The sequence below is a fragment of the Panthera tigris genome, chromosome A3, assembly GCF_018350195.1.
Source record: "Panthera tigris isolate Pti1 chromosome A3, P.tigris_Pti1_mat1.1, whole genome shotgun sequence".
NCBI classification, from domain to species: Eukaryota; Metazoa; Chordata; class Mammalia; order Carnivora; family Felidae; genus Panthera; species Panthera tigris.
The window spans coordinates 86,813,083-86,839,777 of NC_056662.1; the positions used below are offsets into that span (position 1 = coordinate 86,813,083).

At 47.7% G+C, this 26,695-nt stretch overlaps 1 protein-coding gene across 2 annotated transcripts in view; it reads right to left on the reverse strand.

Annotated features, from left to right (window-relative positions):
• TGFA (transforming growth factor alpha) overlaps window positions 1-26,695 on the reverse strand; it is a 111,185-nt gene that overhangs the window by 69,557 nt on the left and 14,933 nt on the right. For both annotated transcript variants that reach the window (XM_042981661.1, XM_042981660.1), the window contains exon 2: window positions 4,701-4,754. In XM_042981661.1, coding sequence (XP_042837595.1) covers window positions 4,701-4,754 — 54 coding nt within the window. The remainder of the gene's footprint in view (window positions 1-4,700; window positions 4,755-26,695) is intronic.

Genomic DNA, 26,695 nt, shown 5'->3' on the forward strand with positions numbered 1-26,695 from the left:
GTGACCTTCCCCACGAACGACACCCCCAAAGAACATCTTCACCATCTTCTTTCACCACCACCTCTGAAAAGGCCCAGATGCTAACTCCAGCGGGCCTTCAAAGGCTTCCTGATTCCAGCTAGGTGGTGTCAGACACGGCTAGAGGAAGGAGAAGTTCAGAGGTAAAGAGGCATGCAGATCAAGCAAGGCAGATAGCACAGCGAAGCCCGGAGCCTGCTGCCAGGTGTCTGAACAAGGCCCTTACCACACCCCTCAGTCATTAGAGTCTCATGAAAACATGAGAACCAGATGGGCAGCCTGGGAAATGCACAACATTTCGGAGGGTTAAGCAAGGAGCCACACAACAACTTAACCAGGTGCATTCTGTGCCTTTCAAGGGGCATTAAAAGGTGCCTTTTGAAGATGGGTCGTAACTCCTTCCTTGGGAGGGTGTGATGGATGTTCTAAGCTGTAGGTTCTGTCACCCTCATTCTGCCTCCAGCTATGTTTCTCTGTGTGCTTGACAAATTAACAACCAACCAGTTACAAATTTTCTGTCCTAACCCCCAGACTATTGACTTCACTCCCACAGCAATTATTGTCTAAATCACCCACGAAGCAGTCAGCTGAGGTGGCCTCAGGTCATAATGAGGCTCGCATTATGGATTCCCACGCTCTCTTGTCACCTGTGTGGTGGGCTCCTTGAGGACAAGGAGGAAGAAGGTCTGCTTCTTCAACTAGAATGTTAGAACCGAAATGTAAAAGAGAATCTGGTTCCAAGAGAATTAAATATATGGCAGTCACACCATGGCTTCTCCACCTTGGGTCCGTGGCAGGCATCACCAATAATTGATCATGACCATATTTCATAATATGCCTCAAGGCAGAGTTATAATCCTTCTGAATAAAGCTTTCCAAGCAGTCTCTACCAATTTATCAGAGTGGTTGTGTGAAAAATCTTATAGGCTATTCCTGATTCAAGTCCAATAGATGAGGAAACTCAGATCCAAACAGGAACCAGATGAACAACTTGCCCAGGGTCTTGGCAAAATGGAGACCAGTTGGGCCCCAACACACAGCATTCCTGACCTCCAGCCTAAGGCATGTATCGCTCCAGTGTCCCACTCAAAATGGAGGTCTGAAAAGCATTTACTGACGACAACGATGCCAGTTTCCTCTGCCTCTGGCATAATTTACCCTTCACATTTGGGGGTCTAAGAGAGAGGAAGATTGGAAGAAACCAATGAAACTTCAACAAGAAAGGCCAAGGGTAACTGTTAAGTAATAAGTGCATGGAACTTTTTTTTCCCCAAAAAGTACAAGAAAGCCACATGGGATCAGTCCCATGTTCCCTCAAGTGCACACACCACCCTTGATTGGCATACAGAGTTTGTAATTTTCTCTCTATGCTGCTCCATCAAGAAGTGAGAGCTGAATCCTGAGTACGTCTATGCTCCAGCACAGAATGTATCAAAGCCTTCTTATAACCAATATTGTTTCTCATTCCTGTCAACGCTTGAGCGAAGAGACCTGAATATTCACATCATGGGTAAAGCCTTGTAGCTCTTGTCCTACAACAACCCATCTTTACACCTCAATGCACAGCTCTGAGACTCAGTAAGTGGTAAGTGAGCCTGCCAACATCCAGATGATAAGGGGTTAGGAGGGACTCAGATGTGAGTCAGTCATCCAGTATACAAATGAGCACACTTTACAAAAACAGTGTTCACCAGAAAGGAAATTAAATAGAAAGCAAAATATGAAAACATTAAAGGAAATGCAAATTAAATATAGCTTGAAAGTACAGCTTGAAAAACTGAATGCAGCATCATCTACCCTCCATATTTAAGGATCGAACAAAAAGGGATTGTTGTTGTTTTTACTGGTGTAACGGGACTATCGGTTTGTTTTTTAAAGTCCTTATCTGTGAGAGAGAAGTAACATTCACAAGTGAAATGGGCTTTGCTTTGAAATATCCCAGCAAAGGGAAAAAACCAAAATGGCACGAGAACAGATGAAAGAAAAATGGCAGAGAGATGGTAACTGCTGAAGCTGGGTGACAGGTATTTGGGGACTGATTTCATTATTACTTCTGGGTATGAAGATTTCCATAGTTAACAGTAACAAATAGTTTTACTTATTGAATTAGCCTAGAGTTCAATACACACACTTCGATGTTGGGGTGGTGAATATGGCTGGTGGGGTGGTCCCCCATTTGCACTGCACCCACAACAGGATTTCAGTTATGTCTGGTAAGGTCAGAGTGGGGGTGGGATGGGAGTGCTCAAGGCCTCCCAGGGCCTGAGGAGTCTTCGGGGAGAAGGAAGGTCACTCTAAAGGAAGAGGAAGTTAAGCAAACAAGCCTGATTCAGTCACAAAGCCCTAGTCCTTGAAGAGGTGGCTATGATACCATCACTGCCATTTGGACTTGTCTCCCAGCCCAGCTCTCTCTGGACTCACGTCTGGGTCCAAAGAGGCAGGGTGGAGAGTAAGGAAAAATGGATAGAGCTATTCCATCAACCTCTCTGGGGCACAAGTCCCATGGCTAACTGACCCATCAAACAGAGAGTAATGCAGAGGCCAGGCAGGCAGCGCACTTCCCTTCTCCATAGACTGTCCACCAGCACTGGAATCCTCAGGTCCCTTGGACACTAGAAGTTGTGGCATTGCCCCTGCTCTCACCCACCACATTGGGTCACAGAGTGGCCCTCAGCCAGTTATAGGGTAATGTGCAACACAGTAGGGTGTGACTAGTTCTTTGAAGATACACAATGAGGAAGACTAAACCTCAAGTACTTGTTGATATCAGAGGCATTCTCACAGAAGCAAGTCCAGAAGATGGAACAGAAGCTGGTCACTAGTGCACCAAGGACAGTAATTTTGGGATGAATATAGCAGGTCTCCTCATGTCCGCCCAGGAGAGACAGGGGAAACCCCAAAGGATCTTGGCAGGAGCCACAGCTGAGAGAATAGGCTCAGGTACAACATCCCCCAGGCCTTTCTTGTCTGTAGTCTGTATGAATGGCTGGAGACTGGGAGGAGGAGCCCCCTCTCCCCATGGATGGTAGCATCAGTATTTGCCATCACTGCAACTTACCGCCTACATCACTTACTGAGTGACTCAGTAGACGACCTGGCTCTAACCTACCAGGTCCTACAGTGAGGACCAGGAGAGGCTGAGGATGCATCTGGGGGTAAATGGATCCTAGGAAGGGAGATAGGACAATTCTGAGACCAGCATGGTGGAGTCATAAACCAATGCCCCTCCTTTACCCCCAATATATTCACATCTGAGCCCTTTGTGATGGGGGAGGTCATTAAAAAGTAGAAACTCTGAGAGATCCTGGACTTTGGGAAGTACTGCTTTGGGATGGACACACCCTTCCACCCCAGCCCCAGAAATATAGAATATAGAGAAAGTAAGGCATTTTCTTCTGTAGCATCACGGGCCACCAAGTGGTTTGGACACCTTAAGAGTTCAATTGCATCAAGGACAACAGCTCCAAGGGGCAGTCTGTGGGGCTACAGAATCAGTGGTACCCAGTGGGAGTCATATCTCCAGTGTGTTTGGAGGGAAAGGTCTGGAAGAGAAGAGCAAAGTACCAGGGACACTGTGTGGTTGGTGAGAGAATTTATGAATATATAAGAACAACCCCCCCCCCCCCCACATATACCTCCCTGAAATAACTAGGGAGATACAGCAGGTGTCCACTGCAGTGACAGATGACAGCATACTCCATGTCACCAAGGGAATAGTGAACCTGGAAGATTCACGCACTGCTGACATTAAAGTTAGCTTAATTCCCTCAGAAAGCTATCTGGCAATTTGTTACAAGGGTCATAAATAAATTTGTTCTTGCTCCCAGAGATATATCCTGAGGAAAGAAACCGAAGAAGAAAAAGCTTCTAGGCATGAACAGGTAGCATCATAATTTAAAGTGGGGGTAGCATAAATATCCAATGGGGAATGCTTAATTGAATCACATCTATCCATCTTGATGGAACATCATGACATTTTAAAAGGATACATTTCAAGACCTCCCAGCGACATGGAAAAATGCACAACTCCAAAACTTGCATTTAAAAAGCAGGAATCAGAATAGTTCTCTCACCATGACTAACTGTATAAAAACATGAGCACACCTGGACAAAGGCTAAAAGCAATGCACAATGCAATAGTCGATGTTTCTGTGGTATTCTGACCAGGGGAGGTCTGCCTCCTACATTTCCCAAACCTTCCAATATGTTGATCTAGGATCTTTAAAATGAAGTAAGGGAAATACTACCGGAAATGTCAAAGATAAGCCATAAAATAATGAAACAAAGATCACCAGGCAGAAGCAGACAAAAGGGTTTAGGAATCTGGGTTCCACTTTAGATGCATGATTACATGAGCGGGGAAACTGAGGACGGTTCTGAGATCTCGGGTCCTGCAGGCTCTGCTGTCCACGACGCTTGCCCACACAGACTGTCGGAGCAGAGATGGGAGATGGCGAACCTTCAGGGAGGGGGAACAGCCCTCCTGCTCCCGCAGTGGAGACCCCCCAGGAATGCAATCGGGCCCTGGGGTGGAGGGCAGCAAGGGCTCAGGGGACAGCCCCGTGTGAGCATAGAGGGCAGGAGCCCCAGAGGAAGTTCAGAGAGCAGGCTCCACAAAATAGCCAAGGCCTGCCCCCTTCCTGTATTCCCACACCATCTCCTGTGGAGGGGACAGGACTCACCACTCAGGGCAGACGTGCTGTTCTCCAGGGCCTGGCACACAGCCAACAGAAGACCTGTGTGGGGAGAAGAGAGGAAAGGTAAGCATCTGCTCAGCAAAACACTTTCAGGACTCGAGGGCAGACTGCTTGAAAGGTAAAGACCAGGCAACTTTACAAAGTGGCCAAAAGGCAGGCCTGGCTACATAGCTTGGGGGTGGGGGGCTCAGTGCAAAATGAAAATGTGGGTCCCTTATTCACAAATCAGGAAAAAACCATAAAGTTTTTTCCTTCCTTCCTTCCATGGTCTCTCTCCACCTGTTCTGGTGTTTTTTAAATACCCTGTAATTTTTTTGTGGTGGTGAAACATACATAAAATTTACTGTTTTAACCACTTTCAAGTATACAGTTCAGTGGCATTAAGTCCATTCACGTTGTTGTGCATGTCATGATCTCTCTCTTTGAGGCTTGAGGATTCTTGCAGGCTGAGCACGTGGGGGCCCTTGTGACAAGTGAGTGAATACACGGGCAACCACCCACCGCTGGGTTTCCTTCCTGCCAGAAGCTGGACAGATGTGCTGTGACCCAGCTGGGGCAGGGCAATCCAGACAGGTATTTCTTCTTCTCAGGGACCCCAACTGAGGCAGACAGCTGACCCCCGAGGGTATTGGAGCCTCCGTGGTCAGAAAGCATCATCAGGTACCTTGATCAGGGGTGGAGGAGAGCCTTGCCCCTGTCTAGTCACCCACTGAACAGGCAGGCCGTGGAGCTAGCAGCCCAGTGTGGGGACAGCTGCCACCATGCCCTGCCCTGAGATGCCATGGGGTACACGCACCTAACACCAACTTTTCTTGTGTCCAGGCCCTAACAGGGGCAGAGTGTGGCAGGGGCGAGAACCCACTGATAGACGGTAGTTGATACGATCAACTTGGGCCAAGGCTCCAAGTTCCCAGGACACACTCCATTGTCCCATTGGAGTTCACTTACAAACTATAAATTCAAAGATAAAATCACTAAGAATTTCAAGACTACCGCTGCATAGCACTAAAACCCCAAGCTCGGGGCATCTGAACATGGGACTCTGTGAGACTACACAGGTCACACACCCATGAAGCTGCCTCTGGTAATAGATGACCTTATGTGACCTCACGTTAAAGTACCAAAAGTTTTCAGAAACAGCAGCAAAGTTCTAATGAAGAAGGAACCTCTTGCGAGTTATGCAATCAGCATGAACTAAGTTAGACTGACTTCCTAAAACTGAAAGGCAAAAAGATGCCATGGTGGCCCTGCACAGGCTGGGCCACCTGTGGGTGGTTAGCCTGGAAGGCAGCTGAATCAAGCAGAACAGAAAACAAGCAAGGTTCTGTGCTGTCACCGCTTGCTGCACAGGACTAACCCAAACCTCTGCTATGCATGTTGCCAGGACTCCCCTCCCCTTTTCACTCAGGGTAGAGACATAGAAGGCCTGGACTCTCAGGCAAGAAAGATACTCGCAACAGGTAAAGTAATCACGCTCATGACTTTTCTTTAGGCCTTTGAAACAAGAAACATCATAAAAACTTCAGACTCCTTTTCCTGGAGGCCTGGCAGGGATTTCCCAAGTACTGCTACACCATCCTGGAACCAGATATTGGGCTAGAGTAGGGGCGGGGGGCAAGGAGAGAACAGGAGTAAAATCAAATGCCTTCCCCGTGCAATTCTTTCTTGCTGCTCAGTTTGGAAGCATGGCTCTTAGGGTTCCTCTGGATATGTTTAAACAGTCGAGTCTGCAATCCACACACCAAGCATCAAAGTGAAGCATTCCTGCCAAGGCCAGGAAAGGTTTTAGAGGTTCCACACTGCCAGCTGGGAACCTGTCACGACCTGACTTTGCTGGTACTGCCACAAACCACTCTGGGCCAAAGTCAGCCAGTGACCCAGAGTAACATAAAGAATACAGGAATTCTTTGCATATCTCTGAGGAGGCACTGCTGGCCTGTCGCAAACTGTCCCTGAACTTACCTTGCAGCCTCCCTCCCTGGCCCCATATCCGGTCAGTCATCGAGAGCAGAGCCAGCACCGTTTCTGGTCTCCATATCGATCTCTGCTAGAGCAAAACCAAAGCAGGAAAGCAAATACTGTACAAATGCAGCCAGGATGGAGCAGGGATGGACACTGACTCTTTGGAATACATGGGGGGCCACTACCCCAGCTATGGGGCAAGCTACTCCATCCGCTCGGTCCCTCACCCATAAGCTACCAGCTGCCAAACTCACAAAGGCGTTCTGGGAACTAATCAGAGTTTGCAAAAACCACCATGTTCCACAGATGAGAGACGACTGGGTTTTTATTCATAATTTGAGCAACACGGAATAGAACAGTTGCTCTCTATACCCTCTAAGTCCCCTGATAAATAGCTTAATACCCGAGCATCTCTCTGCAATCTCTGTTCAGGCACAGCTTCTGGTGATGAGAGGTGAGGCCTCTGCTTTCCGGAGGGGCCCAGACCAGAGGACAGGGGTCAGACCTCCTTCAGCCCCCGAGTGGGGGCGGGTACCACTTATGTGCTATCTTATTTCATCTTCATGATTACCCACAATCTAGGCACCTCCCAGCCTCCCTGCCTTCTGGTCCAGCCTCTGGAAACACACGGTTTAACAGGTGAGGAAACGGAGGCTTTACAGAGGTTAGGAATTTGCCCAAGCTCTTGCAGTCAAGTTCAAGTCTGTCCCATGCCCATGCCCGAGACAGTGTTTTATCACCACACCACTCGGGAGTCCTCTAACCATAGTCTGTCACAAAACACTGGTGGGTGTGTACTCACCAGCTACAACCCCCAAATGCACAACAGATTCGGCAGGCCCCGCAGTTAAGCTTGATCTCTGTATTCTGAAAGCAGACCCCAAATCCCCCCTGCACCCCGCTCTGAGCAAGGTCTGAGGAGCCAGGGTGTGAACACCCAGACCCCCTGCTGCCTAGTCTGTGTAAGCCCAGGTGCCTGGACTGCCAGCCCCGTGGCTATGCTTGGAAAAGTCGGGCTGTGTGAAGGTCTTCCAGAAACACGTGGCCCTGGAAGGCTCTGAGGCTCATCAGAACAGTACAGTCTGGGGCACCTGTGTGGGGACAGTACAGCTGCCACATGCAGTGGCTCCAGGAAGACAATACTGAGTTCAGGCAGAAGCTTGGAGGCTGCAGGGATCCCCCAGCGGCCTCCCTCCGGGGCAAGAATCCCTACCAGGCTGCTCTTGCCAGCATATTTCTGCTTAAACAGCTCCAAACAGGGGAATGCCTGGATTGTGTGGATTCCAAAAAAGAAAAAAAAAAAAAATAAGGGGAAGAAGGGAGGGAAGAAAAAACCTATGAAAGCTGATCCCCCACCCAAAGTAGAGTAGAAACCCAGGCCTGCCCTCAAGGGGGAACAAGGGTTGCAGTGCTTATAATTCAGCTGTTTGGAGAGTAAATAAAAGTTTACAACAGAAAGAATGCCATAAAAGAGGTTAGCATTTTTATCTCATGAGTTCACAGACTAAAGCCACCATGAAACCCATCCACTGATGTACCAATGGAAAATGCTTTGAGAGGTGCTGGGTCCCTATCTTCCCTGGGCCACAGAGGAGCACCTCCTTCCCCAGCCCCTCAACACAGCCCCTAACTCATGTATGGGACTGGGCCCCAGGCTGGGCCTTTAGCATGGGACATTCTCTATCCTATCCCACCTGCCAGCCTTGTGGCCACCTCCCTCTGTGGATACTCAGCTCTGGTGCCCAGATAGGGGAGAAGCAGCCTCAGGCTCTGGCCTCTGTGACAGCCAATATTTGCTTCCAGGCTCTGACCTACTCCACTGTTGGGATCAGTTGTTCCTCTCCTTCCCCTCCCCCCGCCCCCCCCCCCCCCAAAATCAAGAGTTCCATATGCCATCCAGTTTCAGATCCCCTAAGTCAGGCTGCCCGAGTGAAGGGGTGAAGGTGAGGTGGTGGTGTCAGGGAGATGTGGAGAAGATGGAGAGAGGCTGCAGGAGGTCCTTTTGGATAAAGTGTACCCTGGATTTAAAGGAGGCTCTGAGAAAAGACCTATGGGTAAAGAAACAATGCAGGCGGGAGAGAGAGGCAGCAGGGAGGGTGGGTGCTGGCGGGGGTGAGCCAAGATCTCCCCTTCCTCTCCTACCATACTCGGGATTGGAAGGTCATAAGGGACACAGCCAGGAACTAAGGAAGTGGTGGGTGGTACCTAGAGCGAGCATCCTGCAGTTCAGCATGAAGTCTACAGGGACATGCACGGGGCAATCGTGTGGGCACAAAACTGTGTAAATGGGTCACATTGTACCCAGGGCCTTCGGTACAGCTTCTAAGGCCTCTTCCTTTATGAATTACATCCCAATTCTGAGCCTGGGTGGCTCAGTTGGTTAAGCCAACTTCAGCTCAGGTCATGATCTCGTGGTCCATGGGTTCGAGCCCCGCCTTGGGCTCTGTGCTGACAGCTCAGAGCCTGGAGCCTGCTTCTGATTCTGTGTCTCCCTCTCTTTGCTCCTCCCCTACTCGCACTCTGTCTCTCTCTCTCTCAAAAATAATACACATTTAAAAAAATACTATGAATTACATCCCAACATTTAAATTTTACCTGCAAATGTGGCAGGGTTTTAACTGCATAGCAAAAACTGCAATATTGTATGGCTTTATCCGTATTTTTAAATGCAAAAGGTTTTGATCTAGGTGAAGATGCTGGCTTCAGGATAAGAACTGATTAGGAAGGAAAAAAAAGAAAAGAACACACTGCAGGTAGGGACAAGGCGGAAAGCTGGCGGGACCAGGAGACAAAGAGCCTGCCCCTGGAGAGGATATCCCTACAGGTCATAGCAGAAAGCAGCCACATGGCATCCTCCATCGCCCGGGTGTGGGGAGGATGGCCCTCAGAAGAGTCCATGGTTTCTCTCCAAGGAAGGGGCGACAATTCGTATTTGCCCCTGCTTATGGATACACCAGTGACACCGGCTTCAGAGGATGTCAGGAAAAGCTGCAGAGGAATTTGTGGAAGAACTGGCCAGACAGGATTAGGAATACTCTGGGGAAAGCAGGGAGAGTGTAGAAATATGTGACATGGGAATGAATCATCATGGGCAGACGGGCTTATGGGACAGAGGGCTCTTTCTTTTACCATCCCAGCATCTGGAACACTGCTTTTAAAACACAAGCTGGACCCTGCTACCCAAGGAGAGAGCCTTACAGAGAAATTATCTGAAAAAGTTAGTGTTGTGTCTCAGGTGGCAGGTCCTGGTGCTCATGAAAGAAAACCAACTATGCAAGGGAGGGGGCAGCTTTTAGTTACAAACCCATACAGGTGAGGTCCTGGCCCCTTTGTCCAAACACAGCCATGACATGACAAGTTAATCAGGAAGATGTTTCTATGCCAGTGGCAGGTGGCAGAGGGAAAATCACTGGAGTCTGATTGGTCTCCCAAGCTCCCTCCTCACATGATTCAGTCACGATTACCATTCTGGCTGATGGCGTTAGTAATAGTAATAAGCAGGAACATTTGCTTGAGCACTTACTACATGCCCCGCATAGTTTCATTCAGTACTCAGAGCAAGTCCTAGGAAGTAGGTCCTATTAGGCTCCCATTCTGGAGGTAAGAAAGTAGAGGTATAGGAGATTAAATAACCTGCCCAAGGTCACCTAGCTTATTAGTGACAGACGTTGCAAGCTCATATCACAAGTTCCAGTTGGCCTCACTTTGTTTTTGCTTGTCTCGTGAAGTACAAAGAACACAGACATGCTAGAGAAGACCACCTCCTCCTCCTTTTTTTGTCCTGCCTAGAAGCCAGGTATCCATTGTGACCTAGGGAACACAGGCTAACAGGGAGTCCAGAGACTAGGGTGAACTATGAATGTGGTCACCTTTAGCAAGTCACTTCACCTCTCTCAATCTTAGGCTCTTTGTCTTTACATGGCAGACTTGGGCCAGAATATCTGCCCAGTCCATAAATTCCAGGCATCTATGAAGATACAAGGCTGTCCATCTTCCTCAACCATCTAGCTAGGGGACAAGGGGGCCCACTGGCTTCATTCCAACACTTTGTAGGTAGATCCCTGCCCTGAAGGAGGATCAGACAAAGTAAAGGCTTTGCGTTCTTGTCTCAGTGAGTGAACTTGGTTTAGGGTAATTTTGTCCTTCAATTTAGCATGGCGTTTACATCAAATATCAGAAGATGGAGGAGACCCTAAATCTAATCCTAAACAAGCACTTTCCATCTCTACGTTTTCAACACAGTCTTAATAATATACTACAGGCTTGCCATCCACAGGGGAATGCAATGCATTCAGGTCAGTGCGCTTGGGACCAGGGTGCCCTTCCTGATGACCCCTGGGTGGCCATAAGTGGCAAAGTCCACCGTGATGAGGCTAAGGCAATACCTCATGATTATGATATCACGGAAGATAAGCCAGTGTTACCTGCATGCTCATAGGTATTTTCCATAACCATCTCAATATATCCGCAGATGGAAAAAAAACCAATGTATTCAGAATGAACCTTCAGGATTAGGGAGGAAGAGACGAGCAGATGGGTGCCTAGACTGCAGCCCTCCACCCTTTTCTAATTCTGACTCAGGGCCTGTTATGGCAGAGCAGAAAGGAGCCTTGCTGTCAGAACTGGGTGCAAATCCTAGATCTACCACTCCTTACCTGTGACACCTCAAGGTGTGTTATCTAACTTTGCTGAGCCTTGGCATATCCTCATTCATGAATAAGGAAAACTCCTCACATGGCCACTGCAAGGATTAAATAAAATAAAATGGAGTATATGAAATCAGAAAAAAATAGAACCTTCCATACTAAAGCAAAGGAAGAGGAGTATGGGCTGCCAAAGGCACCCATGGAGATCACATGTCTCCATAGACACTTCCCCTGCTTCCATGCCCTAAGCACCCTGACCACTCTCCAGAAGACTGCACCTCAAACCATGTGTTCAAAAATAAACTCCGTCTCATCCCTGACCTGTTCCACCTCCGCCTGGCTTCTGGGTGGGGCCGAGGACCCGAAAGACATCGTCTACCCCTCCCTCCCCTTTACTCCATATTCAAGCCAAGGCCTCCTACGCAGATCACCCCCACACTATCCATCTCATCCATCACCCCCCACCCCCACCCCCACCCCATGTCCCTACTGCCAATGCCCCAATTCAGGCCTCATCATCCCTCCTGAGCTATCACAATAGTTGCCTAACTGGTTTGCCTGCCAACAGCCTTTTTTTTTTTTTTTTTTTTTTTTTACCTTTGCTCCTGCTGCCAGAGTGAGTTTCCTGAAACACTTGCTGGGCCATAGCACTTCTTTCCTCTAAACTTCCTGCAGGCTCCCCGCTCAGAGAATTCAGTCTGAAGTCCTGAGCAGAGATGTAAGGTACAGAACCTGGTCCCAAACCCCATTTCCATCTGCTTCCTCCTGCCTACTCTCTTTGGACACATGGACTCCAGCTGCCTGTCACTCCCCCCCTTTCCCTGTGCACAACCTGCCCTCACTCAGCTCAGTGCCACGGGCTCAGGCTACCAGGGCCCGGACTCCAATCCTTGTGGCTCTGTGATATTTGCTTAGTTGTCTGAGCCTTAGTTTTCTTTGCTGTAGAAAGAGATAAAGATATCCCTCTCCTGCACAGGGTTGTGAAGATTAAATGGGGGAGGGGACACATGGAAAACGTGGAGTGTACTGAATGGCACATAACAAACACGCAACACCCGGTAGCTGTCATTGAGAGATGCCATGAATATTCTAATCTCTCAAGTTGGCATGCCCCTTCTTCCACCCATGGAAGTCAAATTCGCCTGTCAAATCCCCACCCAAATGTCGGAAATAATCATTTCGTTTTTAGAGCAGTCCTTATCGGATTCTGCCTTGTAGTTTGGAAGTTTTTTCACATCTTCATCTCCCCGTCTGGTGCAGCCAGGAACCATGCAGCACTCATCTCTGCCGTCACAGTAGGCACCATGCCTTCCACCTAGTTAGGTTTTTTGTTTAACGTTTATTTATTTTTGAGAGAGAGACAGAGCATGAGTGGGGGAGGGCAGAGAGAGAGGGAGACACAGAATCTGAAGCAGGCTGCAGGCTCTGAGCTGTCCGCATAGAGCTCAATGTGGGGCTCGAACTCACGAACTGTGAGATCACGACCTGAGCCGAAGTCAGAGGCTTAACCGACTGAGCCACCCAGGCGCCCCACACCAAGTTAGGTTTTTGACACATGTGGGTTGAACTGAATTTCTCTAAGAGGTCACCAGCTTGAAAACAGAGTCGGGGGGGAGGTGAGTGTTGAGAGTGTGCGGAAGGGGAATGGGAAAACCAGCTGATCCTCACAATTCCTTCCTCACTTCTATGTGGGACCCTCCAGAGCTACAGCTCTCAGTCTTGGTTCTTATTCATGAAGAACTCTTGAAACCTGGCATGCGTGCATGCATTCATTCAAGAAGTATTTGCTGAGCACCAGTACAGGGCAGACACCATTCCGAGTGCTGCAGACAAAGAAAAGGACTAAAAGTCTCTTCTCTTACAGTGTCTGCAACATATCCTTCCTGTGAGAAATAATCCTTCCAATTCTTGGCAACCATTCACACTGAACTACATTATAAATGTCCGACCGCACCATCAATTGTGGTGGGAGGGGAGTTAAAGTGTGTCTTTTATTTCAATAACAGAGTGAACTAGCCTCAGCAGAGGAAAAGCAGGGAGTGCCGTCCTTCCCCCGAGCCTGGAGCGAGTCTCCTGAACCTGCACGCCAAGATGACCCTGACTTGCTTGGTCACTTGATGACATGACCCCAGAAACCTCCATTTTCACATCCTTAACTCATTTTGTAGGCTTTTCCTGAAAACTTGATGAGAAAACAGGAAGACCTGCACCTGGTGACCCCAAGGAGGAAGGCATAGTGTCAGAAGGAGTACAGAGCCTAGAGAATGGCTTGGTGCAGCAGGATGGCCAGCCCCAGCATTTGCTGAGCACTACACACCCAGGGGCTCTTTGGGCAAAGGCAGGACTTGCCACAGGGACTTAGCAGTCTGGAAGAGGAGACTCAAGTGAAGCAAACACACTCACCCATGTTCTGCAAGTATCTCTCATGCTCCCCATTCAAGCCCTTTATTCCACCCAAATGTATCTACCTGGTTCAGGTCTCCTTAATACACTCGTTCTTTCCTGCTGCCCTGGCCTCTTCCACCCAGCCTTCTGGGCCCGCTAGACCCCAACATCCTCCAGAGCACCCTCCAGACCTCTCCCGCAGGCACACCCTCTCCTTCCACCCCCTGACACCATCAGTCCCTTCAGCGCTGGGTGGGTGTGGGGCCCAGAGCAGTCACTCACATGGGCCGTCTCCCTCACTCTCCCTCTCTCAGCCCAGGCCTCATTTCCCACCACCTCTGATCTAGTCTTTCTTCCCCTACATCAAGGGGCAAATGCAAATATTTGCAAAGTGCTTTGAGTTCTTTTTAGTCAAGAACTTGATTAACGCCCAGGAGTGACACTGCATGCACAGGCATCAGAGAAGGAGGGCAGCTACAAAAGGTGATGGATGCTCTTCCCGACTTCTGGAAAGGCATGCAAAAAAAAAAAAAAAAAAAAGGACCAAATAAAAAAAAAGCCACAGAGACCCTCACAGGAGGATGCAGAGGCTGCTTGTTGAGGTACCTTTGTTTGTAAGGTCTGGTAGGTGATGTCGCACCTCACACCGCCCTGCGGACATCTTCCTTTTCCAACACCCCCACCCACTCCAAAGTCTCATAGCACAATGCGGCCGCTGATTCGGTGGTTAAGAGGACCTGCTCTGCCAAAGCGAACAGCATAAATATCTTTATCAAAAAGTCAGTCAACCAGGATGCACCAAGCACCTCCTCTGGCTGGGAAAGGCCCTGTGCCCACTCCCACCCACACAGATCGATGCCACGTCCTTTTTTTGTTGGGAGGAAGCAGTCATTCTCGGGGAGAGTTAAAGCCTTAGCAAAGACCTGGGTACTGAGTCAGACTTCCTCTTCTGGCAGGCCAGCTCCCATGCTGGCTGGCCGAGGGCCCTGTCCAGGGACTGCAGGGTAGCAGGGCGAGGATCCCGGAGCCCTCCCGAGCCGGCTGGAGATCCCTGGCTGTTGAATCACCAACAGGCTCGACCAGGGCTGAGCTCTAAGGTTGCAAGAAACTGTGCCAAGCTGAGGCGCTCAGAAACCTGTGCCAGCTGATACGAGGCATCAAAATGTCTGTGGAAAAGGCCATGCTTGACTTTGCCAGAGTCCCAGAGGATGGAAGGAGTGGAGGACTGGGCTAGAGACCAGGCCAGGGTGAAGCGGCAGAGGTGCTGGCTTTATCCGCAGGGCTCATTCCCCCCAGTACCAGGACCAGATGGGCCAAGACCTCGCTGCCAGGAAACCCAGAAATCAAATGCCAGCTCTGGAAGAGTCTGCCAGATGTTATAATCTCCCTTCCCCTCCACAGAGACCCATGGCCACGTCTCAGTTTCCCCGGGCCTTGTGGCCCCAGAATTGCCATCCTCCAGGCCAAGGGTCAGCAGTAGCTCCACCTGGACCTCAGACCAGCAGAGGTAGCCTCTCAGAAGTCCCAACAAAGCCAGGCCAATCCCTCAGCGATATGTACACAGCACTCAACAGCTAGTGGCTTAGAAGCAGGCTATGTGCTGGGAGGAGATAAAAAATAAGCAATCCTTGAACCCTGCCCCATTTCCTCCATGTGAATAGCTTGGTGGTGACAAACTCATCCCTTCCCACTGCTTCACTCAGGACACCCCCGGAACCACCCTGAAAAAAGGCATTGGGATGCTTGGGCCAAGATAAATACCAGTATGAGTTGGAAGAATTTCAGATCAATGCAACATCATCCCAGGAAGGGGGTGGTGGACAGAGGGGTCAGCGATGCCCCAATGCCAATCACCACTGTCAGCTTTCCACTGTGTTCTGTGTTCTCAAGGCTGGCCACAGAACACCCTTTAGGAGAACTCTCTTGATCAGATGAGGGCCACTGAGGTGCAAACAGAGGGAACAGATTCCCAGAACCACGGATTTTTAAGAGTTAAGGGGAAAACACCCTGAAGTTCTTGTAACCCTACATTTCTCAACCCACATCACATTGCTGACTGGGAAAATATCTAAGTGCTTTTCCTTGGGCTCTGGAAGTGAGGGGTAGGAGAGGAAGAGGCAAGAATGGGTGAGAAAGGGCCTGGGTGACAAGTGCAGGTGCCAGCAGCTGGAAAGGACCCGGGCAAAGAGTGGGCAGGAGGTACTGGATTGACCTCCTTGTACTGGGCAGTGCCCTGAGCAGGCCACCTCTACCCCAGGGGTTCTCATCACTGGTGGTGCTCCCTAGCGTGCCTCTGGAAACCTGTGGGGGTAGTTTCTGATTGTCACAATGACTGGGGGGCACTCCTGGTATTTAGGCAGCCAGAACAGGGCTGCTAAATTGCTATAATGCACAGGATTTTATCCTGCTCATACAGCACCCTGTTGAGAAATTCTGCACCCCCACAGGGATGGTCCCTTCAACCACAAGGCATTCAGCCTTCAAATGCACATGGGCAGAAGCACCAAAAACTCAGGGGAAATGGAACAAGCCAGCAGAAGTCACATGAATGGACAGTGTCACTCGTTAGAGCCTTGTGAATGGTCTTTGGGAAGTTCACAAAGGGTTTCTGCTCAACTGCTTGCTCTCCTTTAACTGGGGTGCTCCCCTCCCCCTTCAGTGATTCCCCCTATTCTTATGTTCATCTGTCTCTCTGTATTAACCTGAAGCATTTGGGTTGCACAATACGAAGCCTACCTATAAAGGAACGAGACTGACAAAGCACAAACAGAACCCACTCCCAGTGTTTTATAGTCACGGGGTTCCAGAGAGACTCCCAGAAGCCCTAAGGGGAAGGAACTGATAGGAGTAGGGATGCATCCTTCTGTCTCTTGGCCCACTGCCTCATTTTCAGGCCCCTGATGAATTTCTCTGGCTAACGTGTTCTTCTGGTCACAAGCAGCGCAGCTGCTCAGTAAATGCCCCCAAAGCATTTAGTCACATGGAAGAAGTCTCGTCTGCTGCCAGGAGACACATCAGTAAGGAAGAGGGCAGGCCTGTCCCCGCAGCTTGGGGGTGGAGAGCATCACGTACCTCTTAGTGGTGTCAACTTAAAGCATTTTAAGGGAAGACCAAGAGCCTGGGGAGGACATAGTAGCTCTCCTACGGGGAAACGGGAATGGGGTCTCCCCTGCCAGTCCTGCTCCCGCCCCTTTCTCTACTTACTTTTTTGAATTTTTGGAGGGACACAAGGGTAGAGATGAGAAGCAAAAGGGAAGAGGCAGCAGGGGAAAGAGGGCATTTTCCACCAGGATGGTTTAGCTCAGGCAAGAATAGGAGAATGACAGAACAACATGGGTGGCAACCTTGCACATGTAAGTCCCAGGGAGGAGGGCAGAGAGAAGAGGGTCTTGATTAATATTCAGGGTATTTCTGAAGCATTGCCTAGAAAAATCAGACCCCTCTAAATGAAAGTGGTGTAGTAACCAAACCCAGCTAATGAGATGGTGCAGCTACTTTGGAGGACAGTTGGGTGGTTTGTGGCAAAACAAAACATCGCGTCACCATACGGTCCAGCAATAGAGCTCCTTGGTATTTACCCAAAGGACTCAAAACTGAAGTCCACAGAAAAACCTGCACACACGTCTATAGTGGCTTTATTCATAATTGCCAAAACTTTTAAGTAAACAAGAGGTCCTTCAGTAGATGAGTGGATAAACAGTGGTACATCCAGATGATGGAATATTATTCAGCACTAAAAAGAAACGAGCTAGCTATCGAGCACAAGGAGACCCCGGGGAAAACATTAAATGTGTGCTATTAAGTGAAATAAGCCAATCAGATGAGGCTCCGAACTGTGACTGTGTGAGCCCTGTTATACAACATTCTGGAAATGGTAAAACCGTGGAGACTGTAAAAAGATCAGTGGCTGCCAGGGGTTTAGAAGGAGAGAGGGAGGGAGCAGTAGGGGAAGCACAGAGGGCTTCTGGACAGAGCAACTACTCTGTAGGATACTACGATGGGGGGGATACAGGTCACCATCCATTTGTAAAACTCATAGAATGCACAACACAAAGAATAAGCTCTTGTTTAAACCAGGACTTTAGTTTAAATTTAGTTCAAAAAAGCATTAACTTTTTTTTTGGGGGGGGGGGATACCACTTTAATTAGCAGTTGACTGTTTCACCTTCTGAATATTTTTCCTGCAGGTTTAGATCTTGATTTTTTCCCACAAGCGCTGTTCCTGCACTGCCCAGTTTTCAGAATTGCCATTTTCTATGCCCTGGAACCTAATGGTTGGCCCTGCAGCTCTACCATACTTTCTTCAGCATTTTCTCTACTGTTGGCCACCATATTTATGATCTGTAATAACAGTGTGGTTGATACCTTTGATCTTACAGCTACTGTTTATGCTATCCTCCCATTTATTATTATGTTTTTGAGTAGAGTCCATATACAATGTTACGTTAATTTCAAGCACCCAACACAGTGATTCAACTTCTCTGTAGGTTATGCTGTGCTCACCACAAGGATAGATGCCATCTGTCACCATATATCACTCTTACAATATTATTGACTGTATTCCCTGTGCAGTGCCTTCTATTTACCGTGACATTCATTCCATAACTGGAAGCCTAGATCTCCCACTTCCCTTCACCCATTTCGCCCATCCCCTCACTCCCTCTGGCAACCATCAGTTTGTGCTCTCTTATAGGTCTGATTCTGCTGTTTGCTTACTCATTCATTTTGTTAAAAAAACATTCATTTTAGTTAATAGTAATGTACTAATATTGGCTCGTCAACTGTAGCAAACGTACCACACTCAAGCAAGATGTTAACAGTAGGGGAGATTTTGTGGGGTGGGGTAAGGAAGTATATGGGAATTCTCTGTGCTTTACACTCAATTTTTCTAGAACCCTGAAACTACTACTAAAAAAAAAAAATCTATTAAAAAAATAGCTGATAACAATGATACCACGATGAAGCTGAATTATTTTACTCCACATTCTAAATTGTCCAGTCATACTGCTTCCCTAAGTTCAAGTAAAATGTCCTTCTCCTAGGAAGACCATGGCATAAGCAGCTCGAATTGGGCTTTTCTGGAAATGCAGACAAGACGCTGCTCAGCCTTCTATGGAGCCCCACAGCTCTCGGCACCACCCCCTGCCCACCATCTTGGTGGGGTGTAAGTACAGAGGACAAAGCCCGCTCCCTGGCCAGGCTCTGCCATCACTATGAATTCCAGCCGCCTGAAAGCTCAGAGGGCAAGAAGCACAATCAGCTCTCTTACGTCTTGAAGTGTGTTGTATGAGTGTGCTCAATAAACCTTTACTGACAGCAGCTCCCAGGGAGAGGCAATGAGCAGCTTGGGTCGGTGACTGGTCTGGGCTGCCACGTACCCCGAGCCTCACTCTCAAACCGAGAGCCTGTCAGATGAGAGGAAGCAGAGGAGAATCATGTTCCCTATAGAAATAGGCCAGAGAGAGACGACGGGAGGGAAAGTGAGGGGTCTTCTCCCAACGAGAGGCTGGAGGTACAATCAGGAATCTGAGGCCTTTGAAACAACCAAGGAAATCCAGCATCTTGGTTTCAGGGAAACTGGCCTTGCTTTGATGGTTTCTAATATAAAATAGATGACATATTGTAGACACGCTATCTCTCAGCTGAGGACAAGTCATTAATACAATTTTCAGTCTGTTGTCAACCGGCTGTCAGCTCTGAGACCAAGGGCGCAGAACACAAGAGTTGCTAGAAGGGTGGTTTAATCCAATTTCGTGACCCCTTAGCTACACGGAAGAGTGGACTCCCAGTGGGGGTCAAGCACAGCCTTTATCACATCAAGATGAAGCTACAGTTACAGAGAACTCTTCCATCCCCCTTTTCCTGTCCTTTTTGTAATTTAGGCAGGAAAGGAACAAGACATTGCAGGGAGCTTTTTAATTGTCCAACATCATCCTTCTGTGAAGACCTAACCAGCAAGGTAATGAAGCAAGGGGCTTACTCCCCATCCCCAGCATGGTCATAACCTGACAATTTATCACATGCTTATTTGTTTATTTTCTGTCTCCTTGGGATCAAGTCAGGGCGGGGGAGATGGAATTTTTTGGTTGGCTGTATTCTCAGTGCCAAGAACAGTACCTGACACATAGATAGCTCTCAACAATACTTCCTGAATGAATTCAGTTCCTTTTTAAGCCAAACCTGTCAGACAGTTCCAGGGATGGCCAGGGTGTGTGAACCACAAAAGCCAACACTTGAATTCCTATTTGAGCAGGAACGCTTTAAAAGGACGTTATAAAATCTAGGTTCTTCATTCTGGAAGAAGACACCAGTAGAACTTTTCTGTGGTGACAGGTCTTCAAGAAATAACTCAGACATTGGAGCATCTTCTTCATCACGGGTGTGTGTGTGTGGACAGATAAATACAGTCATCATGTTCTGAACTGGTGACATCTAATGGCAACTTGAATGAGGGAAAAACGACTGCAAATATCTGGGTGAAGAGCAACCAAAGCTGAAGAGAAAACAAGTGCAAAGGCACTGGGGTAAGAGTAAATTCAGCCTGTTCAAGGAAAAGCAAGAAGGCTGGAGCAGGATACTGGTGAGAAACAAGGCTGGAGAGATGCCAGGGCAGATGTCTCTCATAGAGAGAGGTGAGAGTCTGGATTTCCTTCCCAGATGGGCAGCCACTGGCAGGTTTTGGGCAGAGGGACAAGGGCACCCGATGTAGGTATTAGAAGAATTTCTTGGGATACTGAGAAGGGAAGAAACCTTATGGAGGCAAGAGTGGAAACTGGAAGGATGGGGCTGAGACCACTGCAGAAGTCCAGGTGAAAGATGAGAGGGGTGGCAGGGGAGGACATAAGAGGTGGTCAGGTATGGAACAGAATAGATACAGAGCTGACAAGACTATTTTGGGGGCTGTGTTTTGGGGGCCCTCCTCTCTTCACCTTGTCTCTGCCTCTGCTATTCCTCTGCTTTCTCTTCACCTTCCTAGGCCATGGTCAACCTTCAAGGCCCAGTTCAAACACCAACGTCTTCAAATATCTTTCCTGACCCCCTCAGATGGAGGACCTCACCTCCCTCAAAAAATTAAAAAGCAAAAAAAAATGACTGAACAAACAAGAACACAGGCCTAGAGGCTCAATACCCACAAGAGTCAAAGCCACACAAGTCAGTTTATCTTGGTCCTGATGTTCTCAAACTTCTCTAAAGAGCTTTTACTGACAGTTCCCTTCCAGAGTCTTCTCAGGATCCCTCGGATCCCCCAGAATGCTACAAACTGGAATGAAGTTTCCTCCCCTGGTCATCCCCAGGCATGTCCAAGGAATCTCTGTCCAAGTTAATCACAGGCTCATCTATGTGACATACATACAACATCCAGGATAAGTCAGTCTCTGGGTAACGGTAGCTGTGTTCAAGGCTTTCTGGAAGCTTACACAGTATCTAACCCTACTTACCACATATCCTTTCCGTTACCGCCTGCAGGCTGGACTAAAGCATCCCAGGATCAAGAGAGAAGGGCCCACAAGGAGCAAAGCAAACAGGCTTTGCACTCACTTGTGACCAGAGGACACACAAGCTGCAAATGTACAGACCAGGAGACTATTCTCTGCTCTGGGTTTTTCTGCTGTAAATGTCCTGCCTCTGTAGCAACCTTTTATGCCCTGTACAAGCATAGCCCAGCTTTCTATTGTCCTTCATACTCCCCTACAGTGGCTGTGGGAGAGAAACAGAGATGGTCACCCCCACTAATGCGGGTGTCATGATGGTGAGATGCGTGTGGGGCTGGAATGCTAGGACAGGCCACATAGCCTTGGGAAAGGAGACCTTTTCCCCAAGGAAGGTAGAAGTCAGTGTTCCTATCTGCTGCTATGTCGATGCTATTTTGGGAGTAAGGATAAGAAGGGAAAGGAAGAGGAGAGAGAAGAGGAAAGAGACTCGAAGTAAATTATTCGTCATCAATAAAAGTGTATCAGTCAACCATTAAATGTTAGGTATTATGCAAGGCACTGCAGAAGTTGAGAATAAGGGTAAGAGGGAAGGTGAAAGAAAATGCCAAGAAGTAGGAACAGAAACCTCTAGATGAGACGCACATCACACACACGATTACTGTCAACGGAGCAAGAGGTCACCTGCAGACACTCACTGGTATGACAAAATAAAAGTGGATTCTTTCCCCCCAGTATAAGGGAGGCAGTACCTAAAAATACCAATAGCTATTCATACCAATTTATCTCCATTCTCAAAGCGAAAGGTTTTTCTATAAACAAAGTTCTAGATTTTCAGAAAATTTCTGCCTTTGGAGCCTCTAAAATAGCTTATCAAGTGATAAACAGCCCAGGTAAAAACAACAAGGCCCTTTCCGAAGAAGCTAAAGTGGGGAAAACCAAGAACAGTGCATGGGTAGTGGTTTAGAACAATCCAGACTTCTTCAATGCTTTCTAATGACCTCATTGGGCGCCTAAACATGCTTTTATACAAAGTTAATGACTTTATCTTTAAGACCAAACAGTGAGACCATTCGCCCACTTCTGCACGGCCAGCAGTGGAGTCAGATGACATCACGGCCCCCAGAGGGCATTCTTGGCTGAGCCAGGACCAGCCTGGGGGCCGTGGTGCCCTCAGGGATGAAGACCACAGGCAGAGGAAGGGCTTCTACCTTGCAGTCCAACCTTCTTCTCCATTTGCAAGGGCCACAGGTACCTGCCTCATTTAATGAGGCATATTCAAGGGAAGACACATATCATATCCTATTTTCTAGGATAATCCCCCCCGCCCCCGCAACCTCCCTGGTTCACTTCTCGAGACTGAGAGCTCAGATCAACTGTCCGCAGGGCGGGCTTGCAAGAGCTGGCGCTCTCAGACAGAGCGGCTCCATCCTTGGACCGGGAACAGTCACCCACTGGAGCAGAGCCCTCTCCCCACTGCAGGCGGCGCCTCCCACAGGGGAAGAGAAAACAGCTGGAGAGGGTTGTGCCCTGATTAGTAGGTGAAGCACATCTACGAATGATTAAGCGCATTTATTTTCTTTACTGCTGGAAAACAGTGGGGTTATTCCACCAACATCTTGTCCTTGTTACCACTCACTAGCTCCGTGCAATTTGGGTTCATCGGGGTCTGAGGTGCAAGTTGAAAGGATGAGGGCATTTGGACCCAAAGGGACTGCTCCGTTCCAAAAGGTTAAACCTTTCTTTCTTTTTCTCCTGATGAATGTCACAACTGAAGAGCATCAATCGGAGGAAGAAATGTTAGATAGTGGGTTGCTGGAGATGAGGTGACGCAAATATAGATCAAGGGAGCCTACAGGGCAGTGAGGAAAAGCCCCATGGAAAATACAAGCAGGCCTTCTGCTCGGAGAACAACAGAATTTTTATGAGGAGGTGCTATCTGGGTGTTTAAATCTCAGGAGATAGTTTAGTTTCCTGGCTGCCTAAAACATCAACTTTTCCTCCCCCATGGGCCAGCAGGATGGGCTTTTACAGAATTACCAACTGGTCAACTTTTCTAGAGGGTTTGGGAAGGTACTGCAGTGGAGGCAATCCAAGCAAACTAGAGATATGAAGGATTCGGACTTACAAGCAAAGGAGAGAATGTTCTAGAAAAGTCCTTTAAAGAAGACAGTGATTTAAAACATTTTTTTTTTTTAACATTTATTCATTTTTGAGAGACAGAGTGCAAACAGTGGTGCAGTGAGAGAGGGAGACACAGAATCTGAAGCAGGCTCCAGGCTCTGAGCTGTCAGCACAGAGCCCAACACAGGGCTCGAACCCACAAACCATGAGATCATGACCTGAGCCGAAGTCGAATGCTCAACCAACTGAGCCACCCACTTGCCCCTAGACAGTGATTTTTAAAGCCACATTTTTTTTTTCCAGAAAGAGGTGTGTCATTGCAGAAGTAGCCCATCCCGCTGGCTGTTTTGTGTTAGCAATACACACAGGTTTCCGCCGCTATCTGAAAGAAGGGTATTCTCATGAAATCTTCTGTAAGCCACAGTGGCGTGAAGTGAAGAAGCAATCACCGCTAATTTATATGGAAACATTTTTGAGCATTCCTAGACCCCAAAAATAACCTCATGGGCTTTTCTGATACTATAGGACACATCTTGCTAACAGATGCACAAAATAAATAGAGATAAAACACAGACGCTCACAGACACAGTGCAAAAATATGGCGGCTAGATGCTGAGCATAGTTTGGGGAACAAGCTTGGCATGGCCGTTCTTGCTGCTTGGGGCACATGCTGCCTCTATAAAAGCTCAAAACAAATGCCAGAAGCTATTTTAACTTTTACGATTTCTCTTTAGATTTCTTTTTGGTTCGTGAAAAGAGGTACTAATGTAGGTCTTTTGTCAAAGTGAAGTGGCCTAATGCACACAGGGAGGGGGTACCTGCAGACGACTTGACAAAGGGTCTTACCTCTTTACCTAAAGGGGAAACCCGCACTTTTAATACACATTTGTAAAATGTCCACACTACAGCACTGCTCCATCACCCGAGGATCCAGATATTAAATTATCTACTCGGAGGTGCAAAGGCCATCAAAAAGTGCTGCCGGCCAAATAAAGGAAGTTCCCAGATACAAGTGAAATGCTAAGTGTTCTTTCCTTCCTGATCTACTGTCCTATCAAGTTAATATGAGTACCTGTGTTCTTTTGTGGGTACACGTCACGGCTAAAGTTAAGGGTGAACAGTCTGAGCGTAAGCCAGCTATTAGCAAATGTGCTAACACAGATTCTATCTTTAGCTGGGCTGTGAAGAACTAAAGGTGTTAATGTAAAAGCAGTAAAGACTTTGCCTTCTCCCACTATTATTTGGGGGAAATGTCAACTGGAGAGACACGGAGGTAGGGTGAGGAGGTGAAGCCAGAACTCCAGCAGAGGTCTTACAGGCTACAGCGCACACACACTGTGACTTTCAGGGACATCACGCATTGGAGGACAGCCTGCCTGCATAAATCGAAGAAATCACCCTTTATAACAAAAACCTTTTAAGAAATGTACGGTGGAGGGGTGGTGCCTGGGTGGTTCAGTTGGTTGAGAGTCCGACTTCAGCTCAAGTCCTGATCTTTCAGTTAGTGAGTTTGAGCCCTGCATCAGGCTCGCTGCGGTCAGTACAGAGCTCTCTTCAGATCCTCTGTCCCCCTCTGTCTCTGCCCCTCCCTCTCCATGCACGCGTTCTCTCTCTCTCTCAAAAATAAAATAGTAAAAAATTTTTCTGAACTGTAAGGTAGAAATGCATAGCAGCCTCCATTAATGAATTCATTTTATTTATTAAAAAAAAATTTTTTTAAACGTTTATTTATTTTTGAGGCAGAGAGAGACAGAGCATGAATGGGGGAGGGGCAGAGAGCAAGGGAGACACAGAATCCGAAGCAGGCTCCAGGCTCTGAGCCATCAGCCCAGAGCCCGACGCGGGGCTTGAACTCACGGACCGTGAGATCGTGACCTGAGCTGAAGTCGGACGCTTAACCGACTGAGCCACCCAGGCGCCCCAATGAATTCATTTTAGAGGTTCCCTGGTCACAACACAACATGTTAAGTAGCATGCCTCATGTGACTATCTGTCTTCCGAACAGCTAACTCTTGACCTGAAGGAGAGAAGAAAGGACCAGACCACATTCGTTTGTATTTCACAGCATTGGGAAGTGGCAATATTTCTTGTGAGCCAGCATGGCAATTACTTGCATGACACTTACTGTCACTATGACAGAAAAAACTTAAGAGAGCAGCTGTTTAAGTCTGATTACATTTAGCTTAATGTCTGCTACAAAATGGCATTTTCATACATGAACAGGGCTAGGCATCTCAGCATCCACAGCCTTCTGTGATGGACACAGAGCAGCAGGATTACTAGGCCAGCAGTCAAGGGTCCCAGGTTCAAATTCTTGTTCTGCCACTTGCTTGCTGTGGGATACTGGGCAAGTAAAGTACAAGGCAAGGAAGTACAGCTTCCTCATCTGTACAATGGGGATAATCACCATATGTCCAAGGGTTGCTAGATGGGTTAAAGGAGTTTGTGCAACAGGTAAGACTCTAAAGAAATTACCACTTAGCAGGTGTTGTTGTAAGTGATGGCCATTATCTGTTCAGATTGTGCCTTGTCCTGTCATACCCCTAACCTTCCTCTTGAGTGCAAGGTGCTCGCTGTGTACCTCACGTCATATTGTAAAAAACTATGTCTGCTTCTGCCACAATCTACCAAGAATTCAGGGCTTGAGGGCAAAGGCTAGGGCATGACCCTCTTTGCATTAATATCACCAAACCCAGCAGATGATCTGATACACATTAAATGTTTGCTGCAGTGAACAATTCCATGTAGAAAACAAATGACCTAAAGTGAATAAATAGCACCCCTCATTACAAGCTGATAGATCTCATTTTGGTTATTCATGCCTTTGGCTCTATAGCACAGCATTAAATGAATAAAGTAGCTACTTGGGGTGAATTAAGAACCAACAGTTACACTAGGCTTGGTTCACAAAGATCACAACTACTGTTGGATCCCTTGGATATATTCTACACGGGATGATAGCAGAGATACTCCAAATGCCTCTGTTATTACTGTTAAAAGAAAAATGGCCTGCCTTTTATCTGAAAATCCAAAAAATCCCATTTAGTTTAAAGGTCTGTTTTGTTTATTTTTCCCTCTCTTCCACAGTAGGGAAAAGAGGCACTTCACAAGACAATAAGCTCACATTACGTAGTGAGTTGGTGTTGTTTTCCTAAATGTAAATCTCTAACTTTCAGGTGGTTCACCGGGCATACCCAGTCCATTTGGAAATCTTCTACAACCTACAGAGGATAGGATTCAAAATAAGAATGTACTTGAAATGATCTCTATCAAAGAAGATCCCACTCTCTTGTCCCTAATAGAGCACTAGTCAGAAACTTGGGAGTAATTACTTTTATATTTTTTTCTCTCCATAAGTTAAAACAGAGCAGAGTTCTGCTATCAAGTCAGAAGACTTGACTTCTCATTTACAGATAACATGGGAAGTTTTGCA